The sequence below is a fragment of the Berghia stephanieae genome, chromosome 1 (genome assembly GCF_034508935.2).
Source record: "Berghia stephanieae isolate SIO BIC M18660-M18661 chromosome 1, UCSD_Bste_1.3, whole genome shotgun sequence".
In the NCBI taxonomy this organism is placed as follows: domain Eukaryota; kingdom Metazoa; phylum Mollusca; class Gastropoda; order Nudibranchia; family Aeolidiidae; genus Berghia; species Berghia stephanieae.
Genome location: NC_088360.1, coordinates 101,023,764 through 101,045,832, shown reverse-complemented (window position 1 = coordinate 101,045,832; position 22,069 = coordinate 101,023,764). Strand labels below are relative to the sequence as shown.

The 22,069-nt window shown below is 35.3% G+C and overlaps 1 protein-coding gene across 1 annotated transcript in view; it reads left to right on the top strand.

The window, feature by feature from the left end:
• The window catches only part of LOC144962548 (FRAS1-related extracellular matrix protein 1-like), a 118,837-nt gene that overhangs the window by 5,787 nt on the left and 90,981 nt on the right, over positions 1-22,069 (top strand). Inside the window, exon 2 of the mRNA XM_078895577.1 lies at positions 17,615-18,500. Coding sequence (XP_078751703.1) covers positions 18,240-18,500 — 261 coding nt within the window. The 5' untranslated portion in view covers positions 17,615-18,239. The remainder of the gene's footprint in view (positions 1-17,614; positions 18,501-22,069) is intronic.

Genomic DNA, 22,069 nt, shown 5'->3' with positions numbered 1-22,069 from the left:
GTTATGTTATAGATAGAATGCGCTTGAATGCAAGGAGTTCACAACATTGCCATCCGGAAGTAAAATGGACCAACACACAAACTCTGTGTAACCATGAACTTTTATAGTCTGGTTAATAGAGTTTAGTGAGAACAACTCACAAACGCGGATGGCAAAAACAATAACAAAGGCCTGAGTGACGTCATCTTCGAACTATCTATAGCCTGACACAAATCCAAAAGGACTGGCAGTTTGACGTCATTATTTGTTTTGTTTTTTTGCACCGCTTAGTGAGTTGTCGTTAGTAGAGCTCAAGGAAACAAGTTATTTCATTGGTTGAACAATTGAATACAACTCACTATTTGTTTTCTTTTGTGGCAAAAGACTGGCATTTTGACGTCATTTTTTGGTCAGTATCAGGCCAAAACTTCACGAAGGCCACGGTTTAACTCGGCGTGCCCCAGGTCTGATAACCAAGCGCAGGTATGAGCCTGATTTAACATTGTTTTAATGGACAATGTTTTGCGTTGGTTTTGAGGGTTTTAGACAAGACGAGGGTAATTTTAATCGATCGATATGTAAAGGACGAGTTTTCTGGCCAAAATCTTGTTAAAACATATACCCCCCCCCCCCCCCGCGAGTACGATAGCATTGTCCAGCATTTTCACTCTGCTAACGCCTCGCTCTCAGCAGATGACCACATCTAAATGGTATTCCTTGCTGACCATAACACGACAGGAGACAATACTCCCACACCTGTGATCGCCGCTCCCACTTTTATTTGTGGCCAATCTTCTCAAAACGGTATCGTGTCAATATGGTGTTATGGCCGGGTGATTTAAACGGCAAAAATTGATGTTTTAGTCAAAAATATGAAACGTTGTTAAATTCTTGTCATTATTATTATTATTTTGAAATATGGCAGTATTTTCCTAAAGTGACAAAGTTGAAATCTCATATTAGTGTCCCTCCATCTCTAAACGGTATTATGTCATGATCGACGTGCACTTACTTGCTGCTCTGATAACCCATTTCCTTTTAAGCTTATTGTTGCAATGGAAATCTCAACAACAGCAAAAGATGACACAAAGTAGTGTCCATTACAACAATGTTAAACTAGACCCATAAGTGGGTTTGGATGTCAGACCTGATTATAAGTACACGTCGATAATGATTAATGGGGTCCCGAAAAGTGAATTTAGAATGAAAATTTTATGAAATACGATCTGCCAATTTTTTTTTTTTTTTTTTTTTTTGCTGTATGTACAATATTGTATGTATTCTTCACCATAAGGAAAATACTGGGTGGGGTTCCCAACCTCCCATAGTGGGCAGGGAGGTACATACTGTGTCTTCTATCACCCTATATCTGTTTTCCAACTAGCTTTCTGTCTTTGTCTTGGAATGACATTACTTGGGTTTTGTCCTGGCCGGAGTCCTTGGCTGGGAGGGAAACAGTCAAATGTATGGTTATTGTTTTGGGAGATGATATTTTTTCCTTGTAAACATCTCTCTGTTATTTATTGTTATATTTGTTATTTTGAATTTATAATGTAAACTTTTGAGTGTATTCCTCTTGGTGGAATCTTGTCTGGGTGAGACTTTTAGGTGATCACAAACTAAGTACTTTGATAGTGTGCTCTTGGAATCTACACCTGTTTCCCATTTGAACCAATTCCCCTTTGTCTTCCCTTTTCTTGTGTGCTTTAATTGTAATTCTAGAACTTTTTATTATCCCATTTTCTTCCTTTTTACTGGCGCTGATATGACCTTAATGTGTTGCAAGCGCCGTAAAACCCTTAAAAACAACAAAACATAAGGAAAACAGACGTCTAGCAATAAACCCCGAGTTCCTGATTCATGGCTATAAACTCAATTCTACCACCTAGTCTATCCTGACATTGTACCCCTCTGAGAAGGTCAGTTACAATTTCTGGTCATTTTTACTATAAAATCACAATTAAAACATCGGGTTTCACACCGACTTAATACCACGTTGAGACGATATGTCACAAACATTTGTGTTTTAGTGAGAAGAATTCATACAATTTTTTTGTGGTGAGAAAAACTTGAGTAAAGATTTATGTAATCGATTGCCAAAGAATCGTATTAATTAAGATACGATGATTAGTGCGGATATATATATGATACTCGCTTTCGGATCGGAAGGTTCTAGGTTCGAGCTTCGCTCGGTGCATAGTTGAGTCCTTGGAAAAGGCTATTTACTCACATTCTCTCACCGTACACAGGTGTAAAATGAGTACCTGGTCGTTAACTGTGTTGTCTTTGTCGGAAAAAATTGTAATATCGCCTAATAGGCGTCATGTCTCGTTCTACATGTTACGTATTGCTGTTGGTTGGGACCCTTTGTAAAGCGCTTTGAGCATGTTTAGTGGATTTTGCGCTATATAAACGCCCACGTTAAATTAGTGATGTCATAATCAAAATCAAATGTGACTTATAAAGATTGTTTGAATATCATGTATAAGGCATTGAAAAGATATTGTTATTCCATCCCTCTTCCAAAATAGTAACGCGTAATAATATCATGTTTACGATAATAATTTGTGACGTCAGAATGTCAAACGTTAAATTTCAATAAAATTAGATTTTTGAAAAAAATAAAAAGAAGTAGATAGGCATTTAAATATTTTTGAAAATGTCTTTTACTCAGAGATGACGAAATCGTAATCGATTGAGGGGTAGAATAAAATATTTCTTACACATTTGCGTTTTGGAATTCGAACTTTGTTCTCAACGCGCATTCGCAAGCTCATGCAGCGGTTGGGAATACGTTCGGAAATCCAAAAAGCAAGAATCGTCTATTATCCGAGCTAGCCTTTTAGAAGATAAGATAAAGTAAGATACTTTTCCAAGGACATTTTTACACAGCCTATAGTGGGGTTCGAACAAGGGGCCTTCTACACAAAATAAGGCAAGTGGGAGATTCAAAATTCCATTTATGTGCACATATCATTTGCAGGTCTGAAAACCGAACACAATTATGGGCTTGTTTTATCATTGTTGTAATGGACGATATTTTGCGTTGGTTTGAGACTATTTCCATCACACCATTGAGCCCATAATAATTTGGGATATCAGACCTGCAAATAAGGATACGTCAAAAGCTATGTTACATATTATAAAAGTAAACAATTAAGTTTCACGAAAATAACATATTGGAGTTGAGGAGTAATGAAAAAAAAAAAAAAAAAAAAAAAAAAAAAAAAAACAAACAAAAAAAAAAAAACAAAAAACAAAACAAACAAACAAAAAATCAAATTTAGATAGTATCAAAAAAATTGCCCAAGAGGAAGAAGGCCTAACTGATCAAAACTAAATTCCTACCCCTCCATTTGACAAAAAAAAACAAAACAAAACAAACTAACAATTAATTACAAAAATATAAAATAAATAAAAGCAAACCAAATCAAACTGGAATTAATGAAAACACAACAAAAGGGCAACAACAACAAAAAAAATCAATAACAAAACAAAACAAAATAACCCCCCCCCCCCCCCCACTAAATAACATAATAAAAACCTAACGAAAATCCATGGGAACATTTCAATTTTACACTTTGGTTGAATACGACGGTGTGAAAATGAACGAGGCCTCCAAATTAACCCTTAATTGCCTTTGAATTCACAAGGGTTAATTATAGTATCGTGAACAAAAATTATAATTCAGATTTATTGATTTATTCTCACTCGCTCTTTTGAATTCCTGTTATCAAAATGATTATAGTAAATTATCAAATATTCGTTTGCACCCGCTGAACTTTTTACACAATTGATTTAGAATTCAGGCCCCTTTCTCTTAAACCGCCCGCACAGCACCCCTCCCTCCCCAACCACCCCTGTCCCACCTTTTTACCTTTGCTCTCAATAATAAGGGCAAATCGTGAGGGAAAGTCTTTAGAAGGCAGTATCCTGAAAACACAACACGAAACAAAACAACATGTTAATTATTTTTTGGTTAAAAAACTCATATTGTCAAAACTCTCAAACCTAGGATCCCTTGTGCGGCTATGTAGTCTAGTGGTATGGCACTAGCTTTCGGATCGGAAGGTCCTGGGTTCGAGCCTCGATCGGTGCATAGTTGAGTCCCTGGACAAGGCTTTTTAATCACATTCTCTCACCGTACTCAGCGATGTCTCTGTCACAAAAAATTGTAATATCTCCTAACAGGCGTCATGTTTCGTTATACATGTTACGTGTTACTGTTGGTCAGGGACCCCTTGTAAAGCGCTTTGAGCACATTTAGTGGATATTGCGCTATATAAAAGCTCAATTTTTTAAAAAGCTCAATCTTGTCATCATTCTCAAACCTAGGATCCCTGGATCGATATTTGACCAATGAATTTTCTGAGCAAAATATTTAAAATGTGTTTTTTTCTCTTCAAAGTCGGTCTTGTGATCGTGCCAAATACTTTTCTGTTGTGCGGCTGGATTTTAAGTAATATATTACTGTTTTTATGGTTTCGTTATTGGCTGACGATTGGTTTTGAACCCGAAACCTTCAGTGTTTTGTACTTTCTTTTCTTTTCTTTCAAAGCTGTTTCATTCATGTTTGTTCCGCCGCGGCCTGTCAGTGAAAAATGCAATGATATAACTGTAGTATACTCTTTTCAATTGTGAATGAGATTTTTTTTCTTATTAAAGGGAAGCTTATAAAATAATTTGCCAACGGCAAAATCGCTTCATCAGTAGGGACTTTCCACCTGTACAACATGTACCCGATGTGGGAAATAAAGCCCGAAACCGCAGATCATCTAGTTGGACGGTGTGTTGTGACGAAGCTTCCGGGCGGGTTTGCAACGGTGCACGAGTGCGGTAAGGAATTTGCGGATTGGGTCGATCGTCATAACATGGAGAAGTGTGAGCACCATTAACTCACTCAACCCCAGAGATTTTTGCTACTTTTCAAAATTGGCAAAAATGTTTTAAAAATAAGCATGTCGACAGATAGTTTTATTAAACTACCATTAACATGTAAAAACTAAAAACATTAGCTTTGATACTACGCCTATAATTTGTCTCAAAAAATGTAATAAGTATGTATGCATGGGGTAAAAGTAACCCGGGTAAACAACGGATATAGTCGGTGTTAGGGTTGAATGAGTTAATAGAAGCTGCTGCCAACGCCCTAAAAATGGAACAATATTCTGTGCCAGCTTTTTCTTCGTCTTTTTTACGGAACCTTGAATATCACTTTTTTCATGTTACTCGAAACACTATCGGCGTATTGCATCTATCGTATGGTTCCGATATTATCCTTATTAATTCAAATCGATTTTTACGATATTGTTGTTCAAATCAATGTTTTCTGTGGTTGTTAAATTAAAACCATTTAATTTTAAGACCATTTTTATTTTTCTGTTATCTTCGATATATCAGGCAAGGTTTTGATTGTTGATATTAATATTTCAATTAAACGTTTTTTTTATATCGCCTTAAACATGTTGTACATAAAAAATTGATCCTGGGGGTTCTCGGTTAACATTTTCGCATTGATTTTAACGTTTTCAGACATGTTGGTTTATGATTTAATCATAGAGCAGAGTGCTTTAGACAATATTGATTTGAATTAGTCTTACCAATTTTGATGCCAAAACTAAAAACAGGCAACTTACAAAGCTGTAATCAGAAGGTCTGAGGTTCGATCTCCAGTCGAGGTCCACTGATTTTTAGGGATGGTTTTATTTTTTCTTGTATTTTTCATTCTTGCTTTGTCTGACACCTTACTTTCATACACACTCATTCAGTTCTTTATCTTACACCGGTGCCTACTTCTTAATTTTTTAATTAGATTTTTTTCAAAAAATTGAGTTACCGTTTTGTGGCGATGAACCACATATCAGAGAATATTATACGGTTTTAATATTTTTGTCAATTTCCCATACAATTTTCCCTTGTTTAAGTATGGTTATTTGAAAGAAGACGCAAACCTATTGTGTCACAACAATGCCCTTCTTGTAGATTATTGAAATTAAACTGCGCAGTCTTTAGAGACCAAACAGGGCACCGTTACAACAATTAAAACAAAACAAAACAAAACAAACACCCCCCCCCCCAAAAAAAAAAATAAAAAAAAAATAAAAATAAAACAAACAACAAAACGACACAGACATTAGAACAAAAAAGAAAGTAAATATAATTAAAAAGACAGGAGGGATAATTTGAGACAAAACAAACAAACAGTAGTTTAACAGCTAAACATAGAAGCACATTTAAAAAAAAAAGAAAAAAATAGATTTAAAATCAACGACAACAATAACAACAACAACAACAACAACAACAAAACAAAACAAACAAAACAAAAAACAAACCAAAAAACAAAAAACAAACAAACAAAAAATACAAAAAAAAACCCAAAAAAAAAAACAACAACAAACAGATGTACGAAACAAACACAAATTATAAATACGTAAGAAGAAAAAATAACAACTCGCCTAAAAAATAAACAAACAAACAAACAAAAAAAAAACCCAACAAAAAACAATAAAAAACAAACACAAAACAACAAAAGCATACAAACAAAAAAGCAGAAGATCCACGGGATTTGACTTGCGACCTTGAAATTTTACAAGCAAGTCCTTAATGGATATCACAAACGTCACATTTTATTAATAAATTTAACTTCAAATATTCTTGACACGTACACGTTTAAAAAACACGGACAACGCATTCCCGAATCGTGAAAACAAACGGCGTTACAAGTAAATTTGGATTTGTGAACGTAAAGATGAAATGGCAGGGTAGGTTGGGAGGGGGGGGGGGGGGGGCTGGGGGGAGGGAGATAATTTATAATATACTCTCTCATAATCTGTTTACTGTAATATTGTTGTTAAACTTCCTGGATTATCAAGTGAATTAGTGTCTGTGTTGATATAAAGTTCGAGTCAAACAGTGTTAACGCCTGTTATGGACCGTACTCTGGAAAAAACAAATATTTAAAAATTTGGCCAGAAAACTCGTCCTTCAAATATCGATCGATTTAAACGACTCTCATCTTGGCAAAAACTCTCAAACCCGGGACTTCGGCGATGTCCCGGGTTTGAGAGTTTTTGCCAAGATGAGAGTCGTTTAAATCGATCGATATTTGAAGGACGAGTTTTCTGGCCAAATTTTTAAATATGTTTTTTCCCCAGAGTACGGCAGTATTGTAGTACCTCGAACTAATTAATCGTTTGAATTTATAAAGTTGAACATTTTAGTTTTCCGTCATTTTAAGCTGGCACGTTACAGTCAAACTCTGAAAAAAATAAAACATTAAAAAAATTTTAGTCAGAAAACTCGTCCTTCTTTGTTAAATGTTTTTTAAACCCCCAGATATGTTATAAATTGTCATTAAATTCTCTAAGTCAAACTATAAACTTTTAAGGTTACACATAGATTTTGTATGTTGGTTGCAATTGATCTGGGTGAGTATTTTACTCAAACGCCTACTATCATTAAAGGAAATTCCTCCCAAAAGATTTGCTCACATTAAGACCAGCAGCAATCACTCACGACTCACGTCCGACATTGTGCTGCTTTCGATTCAATTCAGATTTACTACTCGCTGAGCGCATTCATCTAAAACTCATAAATCAGTCAGCCCTTTGGATGTTACCAACGTTTATCATGGTACTGTTCTCTAAAAAAAAAAAAAAAAAAAAAAAAAAAAGAAGCAAAACAAGAAAACAACACATTTATAAAATTTTGACCAGAAATCTCGTCCTATTACCATTTAACTGCCGTACTTTGGAAAGACACGTATTCAAAAGTTTAGTCAGAAAACTCGTCCTTCAAACATCCTTTGAAAGTCCCAGGTTTGAGATTTAGTTTTGACGAGTTGAAGGCCATTTTAATCAATCGATATTTTCAGAACGAGTTTTCTAGCAAAATTTTATAAACGCGTTTTTTTCAAAAATTGGCCGTATAGTACCAAGCCAAAACAAGTTCCCAAAAGATTCGTTAAACAGCGAGAGGTCAATCATTTCATTTATTTTGTCACACACCTTTGGCGTCGTCGATACAAAACAACGTTTGAAGTTCTGAACTGTATGAGAAACAAACCTTTCATTTAAAACTTGTCTTTATACAGCGCTATCTAAATCACATCGTTGTGCGATCTAAAAGAGTCTTCAATTCTTGCTTTGGGAATTTCGAACAAGTTCCCAATACCGCCGCGCAACTTTGGGAAATATCATCCTCATTATCATCGTCATTGTTGTCTTCGTCGTCATCATCATCAGCATCATCATCATTTTCCTCCTCCTTCACCACTTTCTCCCATCTCCCCATCCTCCCCCTCCTCCACCTCTTCCACTTCCTTCTCCTCCTCATCCTCCTCTCCCCCTCCCCTCTTCCACCTCCACCACCATCACCACCACCACCACCTCTCCTCCTCCTCCTCCTCCTCCCTCCTCCTCCTCTCCTCCTCCCATCCTCCTCCCCTTGAATCTTCTCTTCTCTTCTCTTCTTCTTCATCTTCTTCTTCTTCTCTTCTCTTCTCTTTGTCTTGTTCTCTTCTTCTTCTTCTTCTTCCTCCTCCTCCTCCTCCTCCTCATCATCATCATCATCCTCATCACCATCACAATAATCACCATCACATTATACTTCTTTGTCACTATCTTTTAGGCGATATGGTTTTTAGGGGTTTGGTCACTAATTATATTAACCTCCTCTCACCAAATGTTGTTGGGGCAAAGTCACGGGACAGCTCAAACCATACAACTAATAGAAACACCAATTTGGCCCACATGAGTGGTCAGAATGAGTAACATTATCCATAAATCCAGCGATACAAAAACGAGCCCGTTTCCATATATATAGATAGTACCATTATCGTCTGCGGATGAATTTGGTGGAGTCGAGGCGCGGCAGGAGTGTTGCCGGAAGTGCCTCGCTGACGCCTGCACTTGCCTTTACATATCTATTTACGATAACGGAGTGGCGGATGGACACTGCTTTAAATAGTTCCTCTCTCTCTCTCTCTCTCTCTCTCTCTCTCTCTCTCTCTCTCTCTCTCTCTCTCTCTATATATATATATATATATATATATATATATATATATATATAAATATGAAATTATGTCTAAATGGAAATATCGAATTATTATAACAATATTCGTACTATTGGTGGGTTTGATATGTAAATCTCAATATAAAGCAATTATTACGCCTTTTTGGGATTTGTTTTAATTGCGCATGCGCAATGTATATACAAAACTTGTTATTTCAGCCATTCTCTTTCAGTACGATAAATAACCTTCAGTGATTCAATGATATGCTTCGGGGTCGATCCCGGGTAAATTTCATATTATATTTTCTGATACTGCCCCCGCCCCGTGTCCACCCAATAGTGGTTGGGTAGCGGTGTTTGTCTGATCTGGCGGAAAGTACTTTGCGAACGACTAGCGTCCTTTCCAAATGGTGACAAAAAATTGCTGTTGTCTTGTTTAACCATATAGAAGCTCAGATCAACTCCTTAATGGGCCTTATGGCTCTGAAGGACCTTCGGAAGCCTTTAGTACTGTACTTGTAATTGATATCAACTGATGGATAGCTATCTTTGTTAGATTAAAAAACGTAAGTCTACAATATAAACATACTCGTACGGTTGAAACTATCAGAGAGTGTAAGGTAAGAAGCGCCATTAGTTCTATTTAATCCTATTTACATTGCATTCTATTTTTTAAACACAGAAATCTGCCGTCCACTGGAAAAAACACGTATTAAACATTTTGGCCACAAAACTCGTCCTTCTAATATCAGTGGATTAAAATAACCACCATCTTGCCAAAAATCTCAAACCTGGGACTTCCGTGAATTATCAATCATGAAGCCCAAGGTTTGGAATTTTGCCAGCATGGGGGTTATTTTAATTGATCAATATTTGAAGGATGAGTTTTATGGCCAAAATTTTAAATGCGTGTTTTTCCAGAGCACGGCAGAAATAGCCTATGTCTTTAAATTCCGATTCTAAAAAGTTCATTTTGAAGTAACATAAGTCTTTCGTTTCCTTTGAAGCGGTTGAAATTGTCACGCTATTTTCTCTCTGATAAACAATTTCGCACTCAAATATCTTTAAATTCCTCTACTGTCTTCGAATAAGTATTAACTATTTACTCTTGTACATCGAATATTTATTTACATCAAATAAGTAAGGGCGTAAACAACGTCCCTGCGGCACACCCTTCATACATGGAAATGTTGATTCAGACCTGCCAGTCATTTGTGATCCTTCGTCTCAAAAAGCGATTATGGGACCTCAAAAAGTGAATTTAGGATGAAAATGATACAAAATATGATTTTCAATGGGTTTTTTTCATACAAAAACAGAAACGCAGACGTACAAACCAAATCCTTTTTTTAGCTTGGGCGACCGAAGAGTTTCTGGAATGACAGAATTTATGAAGGACAACAGGATAAGACATGGAATGAAATAAAAAAGTTAGCCCAGGATAAAGAAGGATGGAAACTGTTTGTCTGTGGCCTATACCCTGGCCCAAGGTGAAAAAGGCAATGATGATGATGATGGTACAAATAAATAAATAAATAAAATTCTCTTTATTCATCCCATAGGGGATATTTTTCCCTAGGGTCTATTCCAAGGGAAGACTGGAATAACCCAGACGTCAGCCGCAATGCAGCGCCTTAAATTGAGCCAGGGCGAGGTGACTTGCTCAAGGAAACACAGAGCAGCCCCGGGTGATCGAACTTGGTACCTTTCGGGTACGAAGCAAAGACCGTACCGATGAGCCTCGCTGCTCCTTCAGAATCAAGTATATCAAAGAATGGGGCTGAAAGATGGACCAATCGATCCATAAATGGCTACGTGGTCTTGTGGTATGACACTCGCTTTCGGATCGGACGGTCCAGGGTTCGAGCCTCGCGCTCGGCGCATAGTTGAGTCCCTGGAGAACTCTCTTTACTCACATTCTGTCACCGTACTCAGGTGTAAAATGAGTACCTGGCCGTTGACAGCGATCTATGTCCGAAAAATTGTAATATCGCCTAACAGGCGTCATGTCCCGTCCTACATGTTAAATGTTGCTGTTGACCAGGGACCCCTTGTAAAGCGCTTTGAGCACATTTAATGGATATTGCGCTATATAAAGCCATTATTCTTTTCGTTACAACGTTCTGTTGGCACAAACTGTGTCACACAATGCCAAATTGAGGATAGGTATCATCATAATAATATATACTCACTTAATCCAATTGAAATTTCTTTCGCAACAAAAAACAAAACAAAAAACAACTAAAAAAAAAAAAACAAAAAAAAAAACAAACAAAAAACAAAAACCAACAACCAAAAAAACCCAATGAAAAACAAAAACAGGCAACCCCCCCCCCCCCCAAACAAAAAAATAGAAGAAAAAAACAACAACAACCCCCCCCCCCCATCAAAAACAAAGCAAAACAAACAAACAAAACAACAACAACAAAAACCCCAACAAACTCAAACTTTGCTATACCTCAATATTTACCGAATGTACTATAAGACATTTACATGGCTGTCTTACTCTGAAAATAACAAACAAAAACAGCATGTTTTTAAATATTTGGCCAGGCCAGAATTCTCGCAAATGAAATATCGATCGATTAAAAGAGTTTTTGACAAGGTGAGGGTCATTTTAATCGATCGATATTTGGAGGACCAGTTTTCTGACCAAAATTTTAATTACACGTTTTTCCAGAATACGGCAGAATTTGTTGGAAGCAAAAAATATTTTAAAATAGAAATATTTGGGTCGGCCACATTGGCTTCTGGAATGATAGCGGGGTCATCAAAGTTCAAAGGGCACAGACAATAAGATGGCGACCGGCCAGTTACCTTTTTCATGTTAAGCCAAAATCGAATTATAGCCAGCTATGGCGAAGGAGGGATTATTAAATTACGGTAAACCTTATACTAATGGAGTTCTTCGACCAACACGTATTCCACATTTAGCTCATTCGAGTCTGTTGTTTTGATTGAAGTTATTATTTTTCTCCACCTTTTCTTAATAATGGATCCAGGAATGTCTTTAGCGAATTTGTAGAGAGTCCTTTGTATTGTTGGGGTCTTGGGCTATCTAATTTGATTGGCTTTTCGAAATAGCAGTCTTGTAAGTAAGTTTATGTTGTCTTGTGGTATGAGCCTCTTCTTCGGACCAGTTGAAACATGGTTCAACTCCTCTTCTGGTACCGCAAGGGTTAAGTCCATGAAAAAAGTTCTGTACGAAATTCTCTCCCTATATCCGGTTAGACATTTGGGTATTTAGAGACATCGTTGTCTGTGCCGAGACAAAAAAAATAGTAAAAAGAATCTCGCGTTACATCTTGTGTTATTAATTCGCTCGATGAAACTGCTTCAAAAGCAATTTGAGCACTTTTTGTGGTTATTGCTCTGTATAAGAGCTCGGCTATTTAATACGTGTATCTTAAACTCGATCTGATTAGAATAAGTAGTAAAAATTGAGCTTGAGCTTTATATAGCTCAATAACCACTAAATGTACTCAAAGCGCTTTACAAGTAGTAGAAAAACTAGCCCTTCAGAGGCCTTAGTCCTTGGGGCCTGAGTTTGTACGGGTTTCTATATCGTGAAACTGACAATAGCAATTGTTTGCAACCCTTTGGATAGAATGTTTGCTAGTCTATGGCATAGTTCTCTCCACCAGATCTTACAGACCCAGCTATCCAATCAATGCTGGTCGGACGGGCATGGAGTTGGGGGTTGAGGTAGGGGTGGAGTCATAAAAAAATGTCGACGTCACCCAGCATTGATCTCGGTTCTTTTACGTGTGAAGTCAGTGCTCTACAAACTGAGCTATCGGGACACCAAAATAAGAAATAAGCGCATTTAACCTTACACATACTGGCATTGATTATACTTGTATTTGACATTATCAAGAACCTTACACATACTGGCATTGATTATACTTGTATTTGACATTATCAAGAACATTACACATACTGGCATTGATTATACTTATATTTGACATTATCAAGAACCTTACACATACTGGCATTGATTATACTTGTATTTGACATTATCAAGAACCTTACACATACTGGCATTGATTATACTTATATTTGACATTATCAAGAACCTTACACATACTGGCATTGATTATACTTGTATTTGACATTATCAAGAACCTTACACATACTGGCATTGATTATACTTGTATTTGACATTATAAAGAACCTTACACATACTGGCATTGATTATACTTGTATTTGACATTATCAAGAACCTTACACATACTGGCATTGATTATACTTGTATTTGACATTATCAAGAACCTTACACATACTGGCATTGATTATACTTGTATTTGACATTATCAAGAACCTTACACATACTGGCATTGATTATACTTGTATTTGACATTATCAAGAACCTTACACATACTGGCATTGATTTTACTTGTATTTGACATTATCAAGAACATTACACATACTGGCATTGATTATACTTATATTTGACATTATCAAGAACCTTACACATACTGGCATTGATTATACTTGTATTTGACATTATCAAGAACCTTACACATACTGGCATTGATTATACTTATATTTGACATTATCAAGAACCTTACACATACTGGCATTGATTATACTTGTATTTGACATTATCAAGAACCTTACACATACTGGCATTGATTATACTTGTATTTGACATTATAAAGAACCTTACACATACTGGCATTGATTATACTTGTATTTGACATTATCAAAACCTTACACATACTGGCATTGATTATACTTGTATTTGACATTATCAAGAACCTTACACATACTGGCATTGATTATACTTGTATTTGACATTATCAAGAACCTTACACATACTGGCATTGATTATACTTGTATTTGACATTATCAAGAACCTTACACATACTGGCATTGATTTTACTTGTATTTGACATTATCAAGAACCTTACACATACTGGCATTGATTATACTTGTATTTGACATTATCAAGAACCTTACACATACTGGCATTGATTATACTTGTATTTGACATTATCAAGAACCTTACACATACTGCATTGATTATACTTGTATTTGACATTATCAAGAACCTTACACATACTGGCATTGATTATACTTGTATTTGACATTATCAAGAACCTTACACATACTGGCATTGATTTTACTTGTATTTGACATTATCAAGAACCTTACACATACTGGCATTGATTATACTTGTATTTGACATTATCAAGAACCTTACACATACTGGCATTGATTATACTTGTATTTGACATTATCAAGAACGCAAAAACAGCAGTATGTACGACTCGGGCTTCATCAGAAATATAAGATAACTAGCAAAATTTCCCTTTCCATCTTTAAAGGTGGAGGGGGGGGGGGGATTTTATAAACATTACCGATACCCCACTCGCCTCAAGTCGTGTGATTGGTCACCTGGCTATAGGCAGTGACCGATATTTTAATAGTTTTAGTACAAAAATGGACGTCTATTAATCGACTGATACGGTATTAAATGAAAAATATAGCTCCATATGGCCCGCTTGGGAAATAATAAATGAGACATTGTGAAGCGCATTGAATATGGTTAATCCTACTAATGCTCTATATAAATGTTCATAATTTTATATATATATATATATATATATATTTTATATATATATATATATATTATATATATATATTATGAATGGTTGCGGGGAATTAGCTGGAATTCGGATGATATAACAGAATGAGGTCAGAATATATATATAATTCACGTTTCAATGGCGTTATAATACGCTCACTTGACTTGAAATAAAACTAGATATCAAAAATCTTTCTCCTGTCATTAAGTGGATAAGATCCTTATATTAAGAAAGGAAATGCGATATATGCGGTCGATAACAACCTTTAAAAATCTGTTCCTAATTTAGATGGAGTCCTCTCGGATGAACGATGGCATATTGCGATTTGGCTTAATCGGCCATACTCTGGAAAGACACGCATTAAAAAAAAAAAATTGGCCAGAAAAATCGTCCTTCTAATATCCATCGATTTAAATAACCCTCATCTTGGCAAAAACTCTCAAACCTGCGGCCTCGCGAGGTCCAAGGTTGTGTGAGAGTTTTTGCTAAGAAGAGGGTCATTTAAACCGATCGGTATTTGAAAGACGTGTTTTCTGGCCAAATTTTTAAATGCGTGTTTTTTCTTTCTAGATTAAGGCAGTTAATTTGTTAATGAGAACTAATGAGGCGGAAGGGTTCTATAAAATGTATCCGCAGCTTTGAATAACAGAACAGCCGACCGGTAAAATCGGGTGTTCCTGTGTTGTATTTCTTTAACTTCTGTCTGTATTGTAGTTTGGAAAACAAAAGTTTTATTTTACATTCTTTTATAAAAAAATAATTAATCTTGCCATTAAAAAGGAAATAGACGCAAGGTAGTCTAGTTGAACAAAAATTTATTAAAATTAAACACGTTAATTAATTAGAGGTATACAGTATAAACAGTCTGCGTCAAAGCAAGTTATGGAGAGAAAGAAGACACACACACAAACGCACACACACACACACACACACAGAATGCAGAGAGATAGATCTATCTATAGATAGAGAAAGAGAGAGATAGATATAGATAGATAGATAGGAAGATAGATAGATAGATAGATAGATAGATAGATAGATAGATAGATAGATATAGATTGATAGATAGATAGATAGTTAGATAGAAAAGGAGAGATAGCAAGAAAGACAGAGATAGTGTGTTATGAGAGAGTGAGAGAGAAAGAGAGATAGAAAAAGAGAAAGAGAGAGAGAGTGAGAGAGAGAGAGAAAGAAAGAAAGAAAGAAATAAAGAGAGAGAGAGAGAGAGAGAGAGAGAGAGAGAGAGAGAGAGAGAGAGAGAGAATATAGATAGCATTAAAAACCTTGTATGAAAAAGTGTTACGTTAATTGATATAATATTAAAAACTGCAGTATTAAGACACCTTAGCATTTTCTTCATATCATACTCTAACCCACTTGATAAGGCACTTTGCTATAATATATCATTCTTTCATCATATTATTTAGCGTTTGGAAACACATAACAAATGAAAATAACTTGAGATTTTATAAAGAGCAATAGCTAGTAGATACCAAACGTACTCAAGCCAACAGAAACGCTTGAAATATATAGGAAGAGACATGACGTCTGTAAGGTGCAGTGAGATAAATCTGTGTAAAGTGTCTTTTCCAAGGACTCAACTTCACATCGCCCAGAGCGGGACTCAACCAGGAACATACGGGTCCAAAGGCGATTGTCATACTACAATAACACAAACTCGCTCTCGCGTGCGGCTATAATATAGATAGTATGCGCTTGGCTAAGAAGCTCATATATAATTGCCATCCGGAAGTATAACGAAACAACACACAAAACTATGTGTAACCCAGAGCGTTTATAATCTGGATAATACAGTTTAGTGAGAATTACTCATAAATGCGGATGGCAAAAAGCAATAACAAAGACCAGAGTGACGTCATCTTCGTTCTATCTATAGTATTGTAGTGTATGACATTCGCCTTCGCACCAGCCCGAAACCACAGAGCATATTGTTGAACGGTGCGTTGTGACGAATTCTGGGAGGGTTTGCGACGGTGCACGAGTGCGGTACGGAATTTGCTGATTGGGTCGATCGTCATAATATAGTAATGTGAGCACCATTAGAAGCTGTCTTTGTACCTGAAGTTCCAGGGTTAGAGTTCCGCTCTGGGCGGTGCATTGTTGAGTCCTTGGAAAAGGCTCTTTACTCACATTCTCTCATCGTACTCAGGTATAAAATATGTACCTGGCCTTCAACAGTGTCGTCCCCCCAAAATATAACCCCCCCCCCTCCTGTCTTGTACTACATGTTAAGTGTTGCTGTTGTCTTGGGACTCTGAGCACGTTTAGTGGATATTGCTCTAAATAAATGCTCAAATGGCCATTTGAATCTTCGTTTTTGTTTTGTTTTGTTTTTGTTCTCACAATAACAAAAACAAAAAGAAACATAGATGTGGTGAAGAGAAAATTTTCTTTTTTTTTTTTCAAAATGTTTCAAATTGATCTCATATAACCTATAGATTTTAAAATCATGTGCGTTGTCTTTTTATTTAATATTATGATTGGTTTGCCTATCAATTTTTGTCTATAAATGTCTGTCAGCACACACTCTAAGATTCATTTCAATAATGTGTTACTCGATATCAAACCCAGACCGTGTAATAACTAGTTATGACACATTATAATGACAGGCCGCCAGAGTTATCTAACCCTTAATCTATTTTAAGCATTTAATGCCATGTTTGCCATTACTGCAGGTTTCACCTAAAATCTGCCACACTTAACCAAAACACGTTTTTTTTTTCTTTCAATGAGGCTAAAAAAATGTACGTTATAAAATTGATCGAGTTAATAAATTACTGGCCAAAAGTTTTAAGATTGAGATTGTTGGAAGTCTTGGGTTTGTGAATTTTTGATAAGCTTTGAGTCTTTCTTAATTTATTGATACATTTGTAGTTAGATTTTTTTCTGGCCAAAATGATAAAAACGTGTTTTGGAAAAACACGCGAGAGATCTAATTATTCCATAACTATTGATGTTAATTGATATAATGCTTTTATCATATTATATCGAGATATTTTGTTTTTCTTCTACAGGTAGAGAGGAAAAGTAAGACCGAGAAGAAGTCACCGATAATCTGGTTAACTCATCTGATTCGACTGATATGATAGCATTTTCGTCATTGGAGTATTATTACATTTCTATCTTGATCCCTTCAATTATTTATTGAGATTAATCACTCACATCTGTTTCATATCATTATTATCATCATTATTATTATTATTAGTATACCTCAGTGATCTCCCCCCCCCCCCCCCCTTTCTTTATCTCGGATTAAAAAGAATCAATACTACTCACTCTTAATTTACGATTGTGTCTACTAAATTTAAATTCTATCTATTGTGCATTAAAAAAAAAAAAGAATCAAGGATATATTATGTGTGATTAATTTGTAGTCATGTGAATTCTCATGTTATAAGGAATATATTTTGATATGGAATTCTGTGTTATTTATGACGGAAGGGAGAGAACCATGGAGAGTTATTCACTCTTGTTCGATGGATGATCACGTTAATAAAAATTTCCTCCCAAGATTTTCTTTTGAAAAAGGAGTGATTTTCTAGAATCAAGGATTAGGCATTATAATATTTTGTAAAAATAGATATATATATATTTCATTTATCATTCCCGAGAATCTCCGCCATTATATTCAAAGCCATCATGATTCAAAGAATGACCCCATGGCTTGTGTACGCCATTCTTATCACCATGGTAACCATGACGCTTCTGACGACGCCATGTTGCTCCAACCAGCATAGACTGGTTGTGAGCACGAGAGAGCTTGTGGTCAGTATTGGACGATCTTCTTATGTGGATCGTTACGACTTGGTGATATCTTCTGTGGCAAGGGGTGAGAGCTGCAGGGTGGAGGTCGTCATGGGTGACCCTATCTCTCAACGAGTTGGACATATTGACCCCCCGGTAAGTATACATTTTGACGTATAATATGTCCGTTATCTACTAATGTTATTACTACTACTACTCCTACTACTACTACTACTACTACTACTACTACTACTACTACTACTACTACTACTACTACTACTACTACTACTACTACTACTACTACTACGACCATACTGTTACTACTCATTGGTCTCATTTGCCATTTTTCTCTTTCCGCCACGCTTAACATCAAACGCTGTAAAAAATTACAGTTAGCAGTCAGGTACCATTTTACTTCTAATTTCTAATTGTGATGAGACACTATGAATAAAGAGTCTTTTCCAAGGACTCAATTTTTGCGTTGCCCTCAGAGGGACTCGAACCAGGGACCTACAAAGCCGTTATCTTATTAGAAATAATTTTAGATAATATAATTTAGCGTTTGGGTTTCCTCCTTCAATTCTCAAGGACTTGAATGAGATGAGAGGAGAGAAACATTTTCACAGATGTCGTAATCTCTGTTTTCATGGCCTGACATTATCATCTGATGAGCTCCACCTGGAAATAATTATTCGCGTTTTTCTTTTTTTTTTCGTTCTTTAAAAAAAAACAACAACTTTTCATTCATACCTTTTAAAATCAATTATGGAAATAGCATTGAGATAGGACTCGACGAGGGGTGATTTCATTGCGTCTTCTACACACATAGAAACAATATCTTTAATTAGATTAGCTCTAACATTCGTTTGTTCATTTTGTGAGATCGACAAAACCTGAAAACCAGACTTGCATCGGTCTTATTGCTGAAATGCTGAAATGGCAAAAAAAAAAAAAAAAAAAAATTAAAAAAAAAAACAAACAACAATAAAACAATAAAAAACAACACCCTCCCCAAAAAACAAAAACAAAACAACAATAAACAAACAAAAAACAAAAAACAAAACAAAACAAAAACAAAAACAAAAAAACAAACAAAACAAAACAAAACAAAAACAAACAAAAAACAAATACACGCACATATACAAACAACAAAACGAAACAAAACAACACAGCAAACAAAACAATAACAACAACAGCAGCAGTAGTAACAATGACAATAACCATTACAAGATAAAACAAAACAAAACAAAAGAAAAAATAAACAAGAAAAAAGCCAAAATAAAACATGTCTCCAACGAACAAAAGAACCTTCTTAAAGCCAGCCACAAAAATTTAAACAAAAAAAAATGTCGGACTTGGTTTCGAAAGTTGATCAAAACTTAAATAAAACACCGAATTAATTAATATTGAGAAGTAAGCTTGATGTTTGGGAATATTACGTTACGGCCTACGTCAGTACAAATAAGAGACATTGGTCATTTTTGTTTATATATACATTTATTACGTAACTGGTAAAAACAGCCTTTGTGCAGACCTGCCTACAGTTACGAAAAATTCGTAAAATTACGTATTTTGGCTCAAATTTCAGAACTTTATGACCATCTCAAAGTTGTTAAAACTTATTTAAAATGAAAGTTGATGCCAGAATACATGATTAAAATTTTTGAAGTGTTATTTAATCCTTGATTGGGAAAATTATTACTTTTTAAAGTTAATTATAGCGACTACAATTTTTATCTCCTAAAAATATGAATTTTAAAAATGTTCAAACATTCAGGTCTGCCATTGTGATCTGAACATCCGGGCCCTGCTCCATTATAGTAAGACGTAAACTTAACCCAGTTTTATACTTTTGACTATACATTTATACCTTTAACTATACATTTTTACTTTTGACTGTAAATTTATGATTTTTACTATAAATTGTTACTTTTGACTATAAATTTATACTTTTGACAATACACTTTTACTTTTAACTATACATTATACTTTTGACTATGTTTACTTTTGACAATAAATTTATACTTTTGACCATTAATTACACTTTTGACTATACATTTATACCTTTGACCATACATTTTTACTTTTGACTATAAATTTACACTTTTGACAATAAATTTATACTTCTGACTAGAAATTATTCAACTTTTAGCTTCGAAATCCCCGGCATTATTACCGATATGATGTGTTGGGTTACAAATTTTATGTCTTGTCGCATATCACGCACATATTCAAACAAACACCCGTATTTCAAACAGACGATCATTTCATTATCGCTATCTACAACGTCAAAATTATGATATGAGCGGCATGCGTTTGTAATATGAATCCAGTGGATTCACTCGTGTGCCTCAACAAACTTTCATTCTAGGGTTACAGTCTATGTAACTCAATACGTCTAATAAACTGTCTTACGGAACTAGATTTAAATAGTTTACTACCGTATTCTTGAAAAAAAAACCCACACGAATTTAACAATTTGGCCAGAAAACTCGTCATTCAAATATCGATCGAATTAAATGGCCCTCATCTTAGGTAAAAACTCTCCGAGATGAGGGCCCAAGTTTGAGAGTCATTGCCAGGAAAAGAGTCTTTTAAATAGATCGATATTTGAAGGAAATTTTCTGGGCAAAATTTTAAATACGTGTCGTTGCCAGAGTACAGCATGCAGATAACTGGCTTAAATATTAGAATCTGAGATACATGGCGCCGCTTCACAGATATATTCTTGTCAGACCACGCGATTTTTTTTGCGATGCTCCTTCCGGTGAAGTAATTTTTTTCGGGTGCAGAAGGATGTTTGTTTTGATAAAAGAGAAAAATTAAAACTTTTCTTATAGTAGAACAAGCTGGCCAAGTTTCTTTCGTGGTTGATATATATATATATATATATATATATATATATATATATATATATATATATATATATATATATATATATATATATATATATATATATATAAATATATCTGTCTTGCCTTTGAACAAAAATTATGAAATGTGGAATCTAATGTAATGCGATCATTGATTTATACAGCGTGTACAATCCACAAAGTGCTCTACAGCTATGCATATAAAAAGACAATAGTTATCACAAAATGCAAATACTATTACTACTCAAAAGAAAAAGGAAAGCAATCGAATGTTTTAATGTAAACAATGTCAGTTGTCTAGTCACCAACCCATGAAAATTCTATATGAATATGATATTCTGAAGAAGGGATACATCTAATGCCAGGGGGAAAACAGTAGCCATCGTTAAGTTATAGCCTGACACTGAAACCCAAAAAGACTGGCATTTTGCCGTCATTATTTGGTTTTTGCACCGCCTAGTGAGTTGTCGTTAGTTGTGCTCAGGGAAACAAGTGGTCCCATTGGTTGAACTATTGAATACAACTCACGATTTGTTTTCTTTTGTGGTCAAAGACTGGCATTTTGACGTAATTTTTTGGTCAGTGTCAGGCGAAAAGTTAACGATGGCTACGGAAAAACCCAGGTCTCCAGAGCCAGCAGGTCGTGAAGCCCGCTTGAATAGTCTGAACTAGAGAATTTAATTTAGTAAAACAATAACAAAGAGCCGAAAACTCGGGATGTTCATGAAATATTGTCATCCTATCACCAAAGTATGTGGCAGTTTGTACATTTTGAGAAAAAACACGCCAAAGACCTGGATGGGAATCATCAATATTCAGGTTTTCATCCAATCCAGTCATTGATCATGAACG